The sequence below is a fragment of the Canis lupus genome, chromosome 33 (genome assembly GCF_048164855.1).
Source record: "Canis lupus baileyi chromosome 33, mCanLup2.hap1, whole genome shotgun sequence".
NCBI classification, from domain to species: domain Eukaryota; kingdom Metazoa; phylum Chordata; class Mammalia; order Carnivora; family Canidae; genus Canis; species Canis lupus.
The window spans coordinates 28,280,001-28,294,931 of NC_132870.1; the positions used below are offsets into that span (position 1 = coordinate 28,280,001).

General features: G+C 39.5%; 1 protein-coding gene across 2 annotated transcripts in view; it reads right to left on the reverse strand.

Moving 5' to 3' along the window:
- The window catches only part of PAPSS1 (3'-phosphoadenosine 5'-phosphosulfate synthase 1), a 98,673-nt gene that overhangs the window by 54,711 nt on the left and 29,031 nt on the right, over positions 1-14,931 (reverse strand). For both annotated transcript variants that reach the window (XM_072809918.1, XM_072809917.1), the window contains one exon: positions 12,866-12,984. In XM_072809918.1, coding sequence (XP_072666019.1) covers positions 12,866-12,984 — 119 coding nt within the window. The remainder of the gene's footprint in view (positions 1-12,865; positions 12,985-14,931) is intronic.

A 14,931-nucleotide genomic window follows, 5' to 3' on the forward strand; every position in this document is an offset into this window, starting at 1 on the left:
GACACCTCTTCAAAGCCAAAAGGAGGCAAGAGAAATTAACAGGGGTCTACAGGTTAGTTATTTCTGACGTTTACACCTAAGATCTGAGTTCAAATTCTACCACTGCACTCCTAAGCAGGTTACCAAAGACCTCTGAACTGATCTCCTTCTCAGGTGTCCCAAAGAGACATATATGCACATATGTTACAGGTCTGTTGTGAAATTTGGTAACTCAAAATACCTGAACTGCAGGGACTAATGTTAGCTGGATGCTTACTACAATATCAGCACTGTCCCAAGGGCTTCATAGGGATGAATTCATTTAATCTTTATACAATCCTGTTGGGTTTTTTTTAAAGATTTTTTTTATTTATTCATGAGAGACAGAGAGAGAGAGAGAGAGGCAGAGACACAGGCAGAGGGAGAAACAGGCTCCATGCAGGGAGTCCGATGTGGGACTCCATCCCAGGACTCCAGGATCACGCCCTGGGCCAAAGGCAGGCACTACACTGCTGAGCCACCCAGGGATCCCCTAATCTTTATACAATCCTACCTAGGAAGATAGAAATCTTATCCTTGAACAGATTTGGAAATTGAGGCTCAGAAGAGGTTAATAACTGGCCCTGAATCTCTGCTATTCTGTCTTCCAATACACTTAACACACAATAAATAATATAGTGTGGTTGCTATATTCCAGGAGCTGTTCTGAACACTCTATGCATGTTAACTCAGAGAATCCTCAGTACAATTCTAAGACAGGCACTATTACTTCTTGTACAAACAAAAGAACTGAAGCCAGAGAAATTAGGTATTTTTTCCAAGGTCACCCAGTTAATTGATAAATGTTAGAACTGGGATTCCAACTGAGGTTCCAATATTATTCTCCTCCAAAAAAATAAAAAATAACTGTTACTGCTTCTCTCATGAAAACTAAGATACGAAACATTGTCACACAAATTGTCCTTAGTTAATCTTCATGATTTTATTAAACATTCACAATTCCCAAGGTTGTTGGTAGGTGATCTTTATGTGTTGATAAAGTTCTAGACAAAAAGTAAAAGATACTCAACATTTCAATTAGGCCTTAACATTTCTAAGAAGGTTAAGTGAGCAATTCTCAAACTTTTCCAAACCACATTACAATGAATAAATTGAAAACCTCCATTTCCACCACATTGGACCCCTTAGAACTTCAAAAACCCAGAATCCAGTAATGCAACAAATGACATAGGGACTCCAGGGAAGAGAATTTCACTGACACCAACCATTCTATATAAAGTTTTCTTTGCCATCTCTGAAGCCTACATTATTTTAAGGATAGGAAATCTTTTTTATGTTGTAGGGGTGACTATTCTCTTCCACTTCATTTACTGCTGATAACTGTCAACAGTTTTGGAGGGCCAGAGGAGAGCATCCAACAGATGAGTCTCCTGATCTTTGTTGGATGCAACGGGCATTTTTTAGCTGGTTTCCTAAGCCAGCATCACTAGATTCAGCTTACAAATACTAACAGCAGCAGTGCCCACTGCCCACTCTGATGCTCTAGGCATGTGGCTGGGTCCGTGCTCCCCATCTCCACCCTGGAATCTCTCCTCTCCACAACCACACTGGAGGTTACACCTACGCATGTCAATCTACTCCCTCTGAAAAGATGTTCAAAGTAAGAACTGAGAACTAACAATATTTCTATACATCTTTTCTCTCCAACCATATCCTAAGAAAACAAATATACAAATAACTTGTGAGCAAATCTATGTGTCTCCAAGAGAACTAGTTGGAACATGAAAGAGTAATATCTATACTATCAGCTCAACTAAATCATTTTTTCAATGTTTTGTGCACTCGTATGTCCATGAATACATTTGGGATAAATACATATTTAGTTAATGTGCTGCTTTATACGCATGAACAAAGAAGCTACAATCATTTTCCTTTCAAGAAAGGGGGAATTATTTTCTTGAGTCAAAATAATTTTTTTCATTATTAAACATTACACACAACTGTTCCCTTTTCAAAATTCACATCTAGCAAGATTTTTAAATGAATCTTAGCTTCACAATTTAAATATAAATTCTTCTGATGCCTAACTGAAGTAAAACAAAAGTTCAAGAGGTTGCTACTGTTTTTCTCGTCTAAAAAAAAATTACATCAAGTGAATATTTTTTGATTAGCACAAACCTAACAGCATGAATTGAAAGGAACATGGAATATTTGCTCAAAGGAAGCAAGTTCTATATAGATTCTATGTGTAGAGAGAAGAGAACTCTCTATCAGGAATACATAATTTTTAAACATAGACACACCCAATTTCTAGCACATTCTACTGACAAATCTTCTCAGTTTCCAAAACCACTATTAAACATCTAAAAGGAGCAAAACCACCTCAAAGTAAGACAAGATATCTGGACAACATAATGTGAAGTCCCTGCCACATGAGTTGTCCATTTTATTTGGGATTCATTAAGATTTCCAGAGACACAGTCAGCTATTAGAAAACAAAGTGTTCTTCTTCAACTTGTACATATAAGACCTTTTATTTCATAGCATTTCCTTTAAAACAAAAACAGACCACAAGCCAGGCCAAAAGCAAGTGTTTATATACCTAAACCTCTCACCCACCAATGTTGGGAGCACTACAATCACCTAGCATTTATGGGTAAAGAGAATACAAGGGGGGCTCCTGGGTCGGGGCGGGGGGGTCAGTAAACATTTCACATGCTATAAATCACGTAGGCCTAGAAATATTTATTATGAATGTATAAATAGTAAATTAATTCTAAATGTTACATGGGTTCTTAAAACTTTTTTTGCTTGACTCAACACAATCTAAGAGCTAACATATACTGTATCTGTAATCTTTGTTCAAAAGGACAGTTGTTAGGTTTTTATCTGGACCAACAGACAGAACATTCACTACCTGAAAATAGTACTATTCTTGTCTTCTCTTTCAAATCTTCCTAAAGAACTGTGAACATGTTAATAAACATAGTGATTCCACATTCTAAGTTTTGCCATTAAGTATTTTCTGTACTTTTTTCTTGAGCCAAATCTGCTCAACAGATTTGAAGGCTAGAGCTCATTCATATTTTATGTAACTATTAAATTTCTATTATCTAAACTACATGCATCCAAAGCATGAACACCAAACGACATTCTGGCAACACTTTAAAACTGAGCTGCGAAGTCAGGTTTTTATGTGCAGTATAAAATCCATTTAGAGCACTAAACCACCATTTCATAAAAAGACAAACCTTTAAATAATTTATAGCACTAGTAAATCTAGTAGACTTAAAAACAGTATTTAAAATATCACTTTAGATTAAAACCAGCAGCAAGAAGCCTACATCTTTATGTCATAACACACCAAGTTAAAATGCAATACTAGCAGGCCATCTAGTGACTATCCAAGGGTTAGGGGAAAAATGTGAATCCAAAAATCCTCTGTATTTTTCAGTGTCTTCTATTTTCTTGAATAAAATATGCCCAAATGAAGCACATTAAGAAAATAAAGATGCTCTGACCAAGCACTGAGAAATTATTTATATAAATGAACATATTTCTTTGCCCCAATTACATTACACAGGCCAGATCAAAAGAGAAATAAAACAATCCAGAGATGACTGAGGATACATAATATTACACTAACCAAAATACCTATCATCCTAAAATATCCTTTGTACAGAACATCAAAAACATGTTTTTCTTGGACAATGAAGCCATTATCTCAGAGTAAAGAACGTTAAAGAAACAATATCTGGTATAATTCATTTCAGGAGGGTCTCTCCTAAGTAATACCAAGCATCAGATAGAAAAAAATCCTTTGCTCTTATGGACAGCCCTTCTCAAACATCTGCATTCTCTAGAAAGCCCCAAAACATGCTGCCCTCTCTGCTCCAATAAAAAACTTTCCACATATTACAATGGGAAATATATATTTAGTCTTTGTGTCTAGTTCCAGGCACAGAGCTCTTAAAACCCTTGGAACCTCCTGATTGGTTAAGAGTGTGTTTGGTACAAAAATGTGATGGCTCCAGGCTAAGGTGGTCCTCAAGAAAGACCATGCCATACTTATATCAGAAGGCCGGAACTTTCAACTCCATCCCCAGAACTGAGCTGGGGTAGAGGCTGATGGAACCTCCATAAAAACCCCTAAAGGACAGATTCAGAGACACAATGAGTTAGTGACAGCATGCCCACAGAGTGTGTAGAAGCACCATGGCTCTCTCCCGGACCCATACCTTGTTCCATATGCCTCTTCCGTTTGGCTGTTCCAGAGTCACATCCTTTATAATAAACTGGTAATGGTAATGGTAAATAAAGTGCTTTTGTGACTTCTGTGAGTCAAATTACTGAACCGGGGGGGGGGGGGGGGGGGGGGGGGGGCTGGGTAACCCCTGAACGTGCAGTCAGCCATTGGGTATCTGGGCACCCAATTTATAGCTGACATCTGAAGTAGCGGCACTCCTATGAGACTGAACCCTTAACCTGCAGTTTCTTTTCTTTTCTTTTTTTTTTAACCTGCAGTTTCTGAGCTAACAGTGGACAGTTACTGTCAGAACAGAATCAAATTGTTGAACACCCAGTTAGTGTCAATTAGTTGAGTATGAGGGGGAAAAAAAAAAACCCAAAAGTCTAACAAATGGAGCCTGTAAGAGGAAATAAAACGTACTTACCTTTATTATTTTAGAAATAAGATTTTGTTTTATATGGTTTAATAACCCAAGGCACTCATTTACCATTTATTTTTTTAATACCTTTGCCATTTCTTTTTGGGTTTTTTTGTATTTATTTATTCATGAGAGACACACAGAAAGAGGCAGAGACATAGGCAGACAGAGAAGCAGGCTCCCTACAGGGAGCCTGAGGGGAGACTCAATTCCAGGACCCCGGGATCATGCCCTGAGGCAAAGGCAGATGCTCAATGGCTGAGTCACTCAGGTGTCCCTCATTTACCATTTAGATTTAGGTTTCAGGACCTAAGTAAATTAATTCAGCTGGCATGAGGTACCCCAGCTTTACAAGGTAAATTAGGTAACTGACAATCACTTCCTACTTCACACTACCTAGAACGAACCTTTCACACTAACTGGTGACAGGCATGGGCAGTTTACAACTTTATAAGTCAGTATTCCTTCCAATCCAGACAGTGCCGCCTCTGAACTGCTCTGAAGTACTTTGAAAATATTCTAGGGATGCCTGGGTAGCTCAGTGATTAGCATCTGCCTCTGGGTCAGGTTGTGATCCCGGGGACCTGGGATCAAGTCCTCCATCAGGCTCTCCGCAGGGAGCCTGCTTCTCTCTCCGCCTATGTCTGTCTTTCACTGTGTGTGTGCGCGTCTCATGAATAAATAAAATGAAAGAAAGAAAGAAAGAAAGAAAGAAAGAAAGAAAGAAAGAAAGAAAGAAAGAAAGAGAGAGAGAGAGAGAGAGAGAGAAAGAAAGAAAAGAAAAGAAAAGAAAAGAAAAGAAAAGAAAAGAAAAGAAAAGAAAAGGAAAGAAAGAAAGAGAGAAAAGTATTCTAAAAACATCAGTTCCTTCTAAGACCCAATACTCTCAAGTTCTCAACCCAATGTCATTTAGGAAAAAATGATCAAGGAATGTGAAAGAGAGCCACAGGAAAGGCGTATTTCAGAAACAAACTGGAAATGGAAAGAATCTAGGTATAAGGAAAGGCAGTGTAGAAAAGTGTGGGTTGCAGCATTTAGCAGACCATGTTCAAATCCCACTCTGCTCCCTCAACAGCACTGTCCTGGGACAGACAACTTCACCTCTCTGAATCGTCTCCCATTGGTAAAAGGAGGATAATTATAACTACTACTCTGAATTTTAACACATTACTGTGCTACCAATGTAACTACTAAAAGGCCTTGCCTCTGCAAGAATTCTTGCTGGTTTCCGTCTCTGCACAAAACATTCCCTTCTAGTGAACACAATTATATTCTTAGACATAATGATGATTAGTGCAGAACCTCTAATCTTTATATCCCCACTCCTCACTTTGACCCCTGCCCTAGGAATGTCAGCCCCTTCACCTCGCAATCTAGATTTATGAAATTAGCTCTACTCTGTGACCTCACATAACCCATTTTTAGAAAACCTTACAGATGCCTCTGTGATGACAACAAAGTTGCACTGCATGTGCCACCCGCATCACCAGGGATAGTTTGCTTTGGAAGGTACACACCGCACTGAGTTCCCTTGCGATCAGGTTGCAGCAGGCAAATGGACTCCTTGTATTGCCAACTAACCATCAACTCCGAGCTGAATGTCAGGTATTCACTGGCTTACCGACATGCCCTAATGCTCATTTGAGATTTGACTTTGTAAGAAAAACGACTGAAGGAGGGGACGCCTGGGTGGCTCAGCATTTGAGGATCTGCCTTTGGCTCAGGGTGTGATCATGGAATCCAGGATCGAGTCCTACATCGGACTCCCCTCAAGGAGCCTGCTTCTCCCTCTGCTTGTGTCTCTCTGTCTCTCATGAGTAAATAAAATCTTTGAAAAAACAAAACAAAAAAACAAAAATGATCGAAGGAGAATCAACGCCAGAACAGAAATAGTCACCTGTGTATGTATGTATTTCTTCCTTTGACTGTATTCTTAAATTCCATACCATGCTATAAAAGAAAAAAAATGAAGATATTTACACTGTCAGTCTAGTCTATAACTGTAAATAAAGGTGATAAGGACCAAAAATTAAGGTCCATGAGGCAGGAATTTTTACTGTTTAATTCACTGCCATGTCCTCAGTGTTTTACAACAGTACCTAGCATGCAGGCACTAAATTAACAGAATCAACCAAGTAAAACACAGAAATACATACTTTCAATGGGAAGTGAAGCCATATCTTTTCCCCAAAGGACAGTGGCACTAAAAGAAAGCAACTGCATTCTGCTCCTTTTTTCTCTCTAAACAAAAAGAAAAGGAGGAAGTGGTAGAGGAGCAGGAGGAGGGAGAGAGAAGAGAAGGAGAGGAAGAGAGGGGAGGGGAGGGGAAACAAGGGGCACCTGGGTGGTTCAGATGGTTAAACATCTGACTTGATTTGGGCTCAGGTCATGATCTCAGGGTTATGTGATCAAGCTCCATGTCAGGCTACGTGCTGGGCATGGAGTCTGCTTGAGCTTCCCTCTCTCCATCTCTGCCCCTCTTTTCTATCTCTCTCAAAAAAATAAAAAATTTAAAAAAGGCAATTGCATTAAGGAGCCATTTGCATTTCTTCTGTTACCACCAAGCTTTAGAATAAAAATAAATAATTTTTCAAAAGAAAATTTCTCCATCTTTAATATAAGCAGAACACCTTTCTGGTTGTAGATTTAATTACATTGCACTTTAGGTACAATGACAAGGCTGTTGAAAGTAAAAGCCAGAGGCATATGGAAATCAATCTTAGGAAATCATACACTGGAATAATAGGTGTAGAATCCAGAACATCCATGAGCAAGTTATTTAGTTATCTTGGGAATGATAGAAAACATATATAAAAGTACTCAGCACAAAGACCACTTGGAAGCTGTCACAGCAATTCAAGTGAGAAGTGGTTAGAAGCTAAACTAGGAGAAAGGCCACTGGCCCTCAGATTCTAACAATCAAAACAAATACTTTAAAAGACAGTGCCCTACATTACAGGACCCTTAGAGTAAGTATTCAGTAAATGTTAATTTTTTTATCTATCCCTTTTTCAAACCTTGAATGAAACAGTCCAATTATCAGATTATCTAGCAGGCATAATATAGGGTAACATCTCTTTTAAAAAGCAATTCGTAAATCAGTAATTAGGGGATATTAGAAGAAAAGCTTTAATTAAAGTCACAGAGATGAAGGCAACGGCACCAAAACATAAATAAATAAATAAATAAATAAATAAATAAATAAATACTATGACAGTGAAAAGATGCTCCATGTCATTCATCATCAGGGAAATACAAATCAAAACCACAATGAGATACCACCTCACAGCTGTCAGATTGGCAAAAATTAACATGTCAACAAACAAGAGAAGTTGGCGAGGATGCAGAGGAAGGGGAACCTTCATACACTATGGGTGGGAATGTAAACTGGTGTAGCCACTCTGGAGAACGGAATAGAGGCTCCTCAAAAAGTTTAAAATAGGGGCAATTGGGTGGCTAAGACTGTTGGGCATCTACCTTTGGCTCAGGTCCTGATCTTGGGGTCCTGGGATCAAGCACCGTATCAGGCCCCTCCTTAGCAGGGAGCCTGCTTCTCCCTTTCCCTCTATTCCTACCCCCACTCATGAATAAATCAGTAAAATCCTTAAAAAAAAAAAAAAAAAAACCCACACCCTCTCTCTTGCTCGCTCTCTCTCTCTCAAAAAATAAAATAAAATAAAATAAAATCTTAAAAAAAAAGTTGAAAATAGAGCTACCCTATGACCTAGCAATTAGACTACTGGGTATGTACCGCAAAGATACAAATGAGGTGATCCAAAGGGGCACGTGTACCCCAATGTTTATAGCAGCAATGTTCACAACAGCCAAACTATAGAAAGAGCCCAGATGTCCACTGATAGATGAATGCATAAAGAAGACATGGTATAAAGTATCTATGTGTATTTTCCTGATGTTCTATAAAACACTTACAAATCACTGATTAGACATGAAAACTAGATAACCCAAACTAGCAGAAAATAAAAATCTGTATAGCTTTCTAACATTGATAAGACAAATCTCAAGTTAAAAAAAGGTAAGCTCCATGTACAAAAAAACGCCAACAAAATTATAATCAAAATAAAAAGGAAAAATACTGGAAACACAGACAACTACTCCAGAAGAGTAAAAGCAGAGCAAGAATAAGCAGTCTGCTGAAAATTAAACAGAGATTCCAGGATAGAACTTCATGTAACAAGAGGAAAAGACAGCCAATCTACAAAATCATAAACATTCCTGTGCCCACCACAGAGCTGAGGTCCTAAAGCAGTACCAAGAACAGCTTCCAAAGAGTGACAAGTTCCACCAAGAAAAGATAAGACTCATGAACATGCCCTTTAGGAGTATACGGGAGGAAGAGGTGGCTGCAATAAAAGCAGGAAAGAACAGCAGCTAAATGTTTTAGCACTCTTCAAGGCTGAGTGAGGACTGGTGTGTCAGGTTCACAAACCTGGGAACCCCAAACACCAGCAGTTCTCTACACTCACTCACAAGCAAGTCTACCAGGGTGCTTGGATGCAAGATCGGGAGCAGGTCTGGAGACTAGAGAGCTCCCCGCAGTGGCACACAGGTACAAAACTCTGCCCAGTCCCTGGACCACAGTCTCATACAACACACAGGGTCTTCAGCTGATGGGGCAGGGCAGGAAACTCTCCCAGGGCCCACTGTTTCTAGCGGAAGGGTAGAAGTAAAAATAATCTGCTGAAGGGACATGGAGGAAACTCTCTTGGCCCAGGATATCCTGAACTGATACAAACCAGAAATCTCCATATGCATGTGACCAAGACCATCCCAGGTTCAAAGCAGAGATTGGCTACCATGCAGGGAGGTGAAGGGACACTGACAAAGACCCACTCTAAGACCCCAGAGTATAGGTCCTGCCTAAGATTGGGGCTGGATCAGCAGAATTAAGAACCACCACTGCTTCCCCGTCATGAGCCTAAAACCAAGTCCTAAGCAACAGCAGGACTCTTTCCACTGAGAAAAGAGTGACAGTACGTAGAGGGACTCAATATGAGGTGCAGGCATCCAGGGAAGCTCAGAGTGGAGCAGAAACACTAAGAAAAACCCGCTAGCAGGCCAGATCCCACATTAGGTACAAGGTAGGACAGCCTACCCCTAGAGGAATTTGAAGCTAGTGGTGCATTAAGAGTAGCTACAGAATAAGGAAACCCAAATCCAACTGAGCTACTAACTAAATTAACTCAACATACTACACTTACAGTGTGACAGAAAAAAAAAAATTCCCAGAGCATACATAGTACTTACCTCAATCTCTACTATACTTCCACACACGTCTAGCATTCAATTAAAATTTACAATACACCAAAAAGAAAAAGCCAGCAATAAGAGATACAGCAAGAACCAAAAATGGCCTGCTTGGAACTATCAGGTAGGACTTTAGCTATGATTACTATATTAAAAAACATAGTGCAAAAGTGGACAACATGAATAGACATTTCAACAGAGAGATGTACACTATAATCTTTTTTTAAAAAGCCAAATGATGATACAATTTTTGTAACGATTATCAGAGTTTAATAATGCTAAGAGCAAATCAATATACTGGATATAACTGAGGAATAACTAAACTTGAAAATCAGCAGAAATTATTAACACTACAAAATTAACATAAAAAGACTGAAATAAAGGCGCCTGGGTGGCACAGCATCCAACTTTTCGTTTTGGCTCAGGTCTGACATCGGGATAGTGAGACTGAATCCTACACTGGGCACAAGTTCTGCTTAGGTTTTCCTCTCCCTCTCCTTTTGCATCCCTCCCACACACCCTCTTTCCCTCTCTCTCTAAGGTAAAGAAATAAATCTTTGGGGGGGGGTGGAAATAGTGACAGAACAGAGCATCTAAAAGCTGTGGGATAGTATTACATTGCCTAACGTATGTGTAACTAGAATCCCAGGAGGAAAAAGAATAGGGCCAAAGAAATATCTGAATAGATAATAGTTAAGAGTTTCAAAAACAAATAAGGGGAACAAGAAAGCCAAGGAACTCTAAACTGAAAGAAAAAAAACTAAAAATACTGCAAGACCTAGACACAACATACTAAAACTGCTAAAATTGGGCAGCCCTGGTGGCTCAGTGGTTTAGCGCCGCCTTCAGCCCAGGGTGGGATCCTGGAGACCCAGGATCAAGTCCCACATCAGGCTCCCTGCATGGAGCCTGCTTCTCCCTCTGCCTGTGTCTCTGCCGCTCTCGCTCTCTCACTCTCTGTCTCTCATGCATAAATAAAATCTTTAAAAAAAAAAAAAAAAGTTAAAAAACAAAAACAAAAACACCTCAGCTTTAAAAAAATAAAAATAAAACTGCTAAAATCTAAGGTATAAGAGAAAATCTTGAATTGAGGCAGAAACAAAAAGAAACATTACAAGGAGAGGAGCCAAGAAAACAACTGCATCAGACTTCTCATCAGAAATACTGCAAAACAGAGGACCATGGAGCATCATCTTTAAAGTATTAAAAGGGGAAAAAAAAAAAAAAAAAAAAAAAAAGGAACCTGTCTAACCTGTCTACCCAAAATACTATGCCCAGCAAAAATCAAAAAAGGGGCCCCTCGGTGGCTCAGTCAGTCAGACACATGACTCTTGATTTCACCTTGAGTTGTGACCTCAGGCCCTGCATCAGGCTCTGCGCTCTATGAGTCTGCTTGCCCCTCTCCCTCTGCTCTTCTCTCCCAAATAAATTAAATCTTAAAAAAAAAATAAATGAGCAAACCAATTAGAAAGGTTTTATATCAAATCTTTCTCAACTCACTCCACTGTGCATCCCAGAGTACTATGCACATGCTGAAATCATGTTTCTAATGCACCTTCTAGCAGTTGAACGTTCATTCCAATTTTCATCACCTGGTATATAAATCCCTCAAGGACAGAGACACAACTGGTTAATCTTTGTATTGCTAGTGCCTCAAACTGTGACAAACTACAATAGTGGGCTTTTGATAGACGTCTGATTGCTGATGCTGTAAGAATGGATACTGAAGAGAGGGAAGCCAAAGACACAGCAGCAGGACCAGCACCAGAGCTCAGAAGCTAGTTAACAGGAAACCCAGACAGCAGAGAGACAAAGCATAAAACCTCACAGGATGGGGTCTCATGAACCTGCAAACAGTACAGCGGTGTGTATAAAGAAAAACATCAGAGCAGTACCATTATGCATTATTTCATTTATTCAACTAAAATGTTTAGATAAGGGAAATATATTAGGAAGGTGGGTCCCACGTTAATTATCACATTTACAATATGAAAAATTTCTAAAGCTAACCACTTATAATATATTCAGACATAGGTAATTTTTTTAAGTTATATGTCTAATATATCCAGTAAGAGATACTAGATGAAAGAGGTTCATGGTAATACAATTTTAAAAATCAAGAGAATGTTCAGATGCGATTGGCCACAGTTAGGACAGAATGGGGCACAATGAGGCATTGCTGTCTGTATACCACTATGTCAGGAGTCCCTGCACAGCACTAGGCAGCAAAGGTAAGGACATCGTGACTAGGAGAAGAAGGAGTAACTACTGACACCCATACAAAAGCCTGATCCTTCCCAACTAAGTAAACTATGTGACCCTCTGTTGGGACCAGGAGAGTATGAAGAAAGAAGCAGGGAAGGAAAGAAGAATAATTTCTAAAAACTGAACTGGACTAAACTCTGAGAATCATGTACCTCCTAGAAGGCCTGTGTGCTTGAGAAGCCTCTTTACACTTCCAAATGCTCAGGAACCAGAGAAAGATCTTTAGGTCTTCAAACCTTGCCTCCCTAAAACTCAACCATAAGGATATCATCATGCTGCACATGTTACACATCTGGGCACTCTCTAAAAGTCTAGGAAAAGTTAACTACATTACTACATTATGTACCTCAAATTAAAAAAAAGTACAATAATATCAAGTTGAAGAGCTGAATAATCAAAATTGAATATATTAGATGTTTGTGCGGTAAAATTACTGGTAAATAAATAAAAGACTATCTGGCTTTCAAACTTCCTATGGTTTACGTTGACCAGGATATTTCTTATGTTGTATACACTGGCACCCCCACAACACCTAACACAGGGACATACATGCTTAGAAAACTGTCAGCACCATAAAGACTTTGAAATACAAACAGTACTCCATATTACCACCACCTGTTTTTTTGGCAGGGGAAGCGTATATGACGGATATACTTAATCTGATAATTCCCTCTTGGACCTTCTCTTACCCGTTCCTGTAGAAGTTCTACCACCTGCTGGACACAGTCGTTCACATCACAGGAGTCTGTCTTCAGCACCAGTTCAGGAGCTTCTGGTTTTTCATACTCAGAATCGATACCAGTGAAGCCTACAAAAGGTACCAGATGGTAGAGGAGGTGTAAATTAAAATGGGTTTATCTCTTCAGTGTGAGTCTCTGCTAAATAGAATGAAGTTCGTATTTACGCTGCCCCTTCTGAGTTACAGGGTTATAGTACTGAAACTTCTTTCTTGGGAGAAGATTTTTTTATTTTTTTAAAGATTTTATTTATTCATGAGAGACACAGAGAGAGAGAGACAGAGACACAGGTGGAGAGAGAAGCAGGTTCCATGCAGGGAGCCCGATACGGGACTCGATCCCAGGACTCCAGGATCAGGCCCTGGGCTGAAGGCAGACGCTCAACCGCTGAGCCACCCTGGTGTTCCTTGAGAGAAGCTTTCTTTTTTTGGGGGGGCGGGGGGAGGGGGAGGGGAGAAGATTTCTGATTAAACTTTCATTTCTCCCTTAAACATGTACTGTCAACTCTCATTCACATTTCAATTGAATTGCATGAACACCAAATCGCTGGTTCCTAGGGGAAACGTGGGGTTAGGTTCCTGCCTCAGTCACCACAAAATATTTTGATCATTCTTTGTGGTATGAAAACTAAAACACAAAGGCTAAGTGCCACTTTGTTCAACCTCAGCTGGGAACACATACTTGGAGTGACTAAAATTTTCGCCACTCTGAATGTGTCTACAAGTGACTGCCAAGGCAGTGTGAGTATTGATATGGGGGTTAAAAAACTGGGCAGCCCGGGTGGCTCAGCGGTTTAGCACAGCCTTCGGTCCAGGGCGTGATCCCGGAGTACCGGGATCGAGTCCCACGTCAGGCTCCCTGCATGGAGCCTGCTTCTCCCTCTGCCTGTGTCTCTGCCTCTCTCTCTCTCTCTGTCTCTCATGAATAAATAAATAAAATCTTAAAAAATAAAAATAAAAAAACTTAGTGAGTAGAAAAACTTGCAAGTATGGACTCTCCAAATAATGAGGGCTGTCTATTCTTCTTTCATCTTTTCTAAGGAAATACCTAAACTGCCTATGGAGAAATAGGAATTAATATCAAGGGATCCAGAGCATCTTAATTTCTCCATAGGATTATAGGATATGGTACCTAAACCCTGGGTATAAGCCAAACTCAACAAGGTTCTCTTCCTCTCAATGCAAAAACTGACACCAAATTATAATCACAGGGATTATCTGTAGGCAAATTGAAGCTCTGCAGGCTGCTTCTGCCACCAGAATTAAGCATTCAGGCAAGATAAATTAACTACTGTTAGTCTTAGCAAAACATTATAAGGAAGGTAATCCTATGATATCACAAAATATACTCACAACCAAACAAAATTAGTTTAGATATTAATCATTATTTAGATTTTCCCTTTAAACATGGAATTGCCAAGAAGAGAAAGAATGCCTGATGTTTCCTAAGAACAGGCTGAGCTGAAGATATCCTGTTCCTACCCTACACCCTTGGTATTAATTACCCCATACATAAGTCACTTAGGGCCTATCTGCCTAGGAGTGCTCAGGTCAACCTTGAGGTAGAATGGTAAACATTAATTTAAAATCATTACTATTAAGAGGAACAGTCACCAAAAGAGTTCTAAAATATATACTATAGGGCATCTCGGGTGGCTCAGCGGTTTAGCACTGCCTTCAGCCCAGGACCTGATCCTGGGGACCCGGGATCAAGTCCCACATCAGGCTCCCTACATGGAGCCTGCTTCTCCCTCTGCCGGTGTCTCTGCCTCTCTCTCTCCTCTCTGTATTCTCATGAATAAACAAATAAAATCTTTAAAAAATAAAATAAAATATATACTATAGTCTACAGCCAACTTATTTTTTTCTATTTCATATTTCTTAGTATCACATGAAGTTCTGAGTCCAAGAAGGAGATTTCTGTATTACCAATATTCTTAATAGTCACAATAAAATAGCTGTGGAAAAATAATTCTGGTCAAAACACTAGTTTCGGGTTTTTGTTGTTGTTGTTGTTGT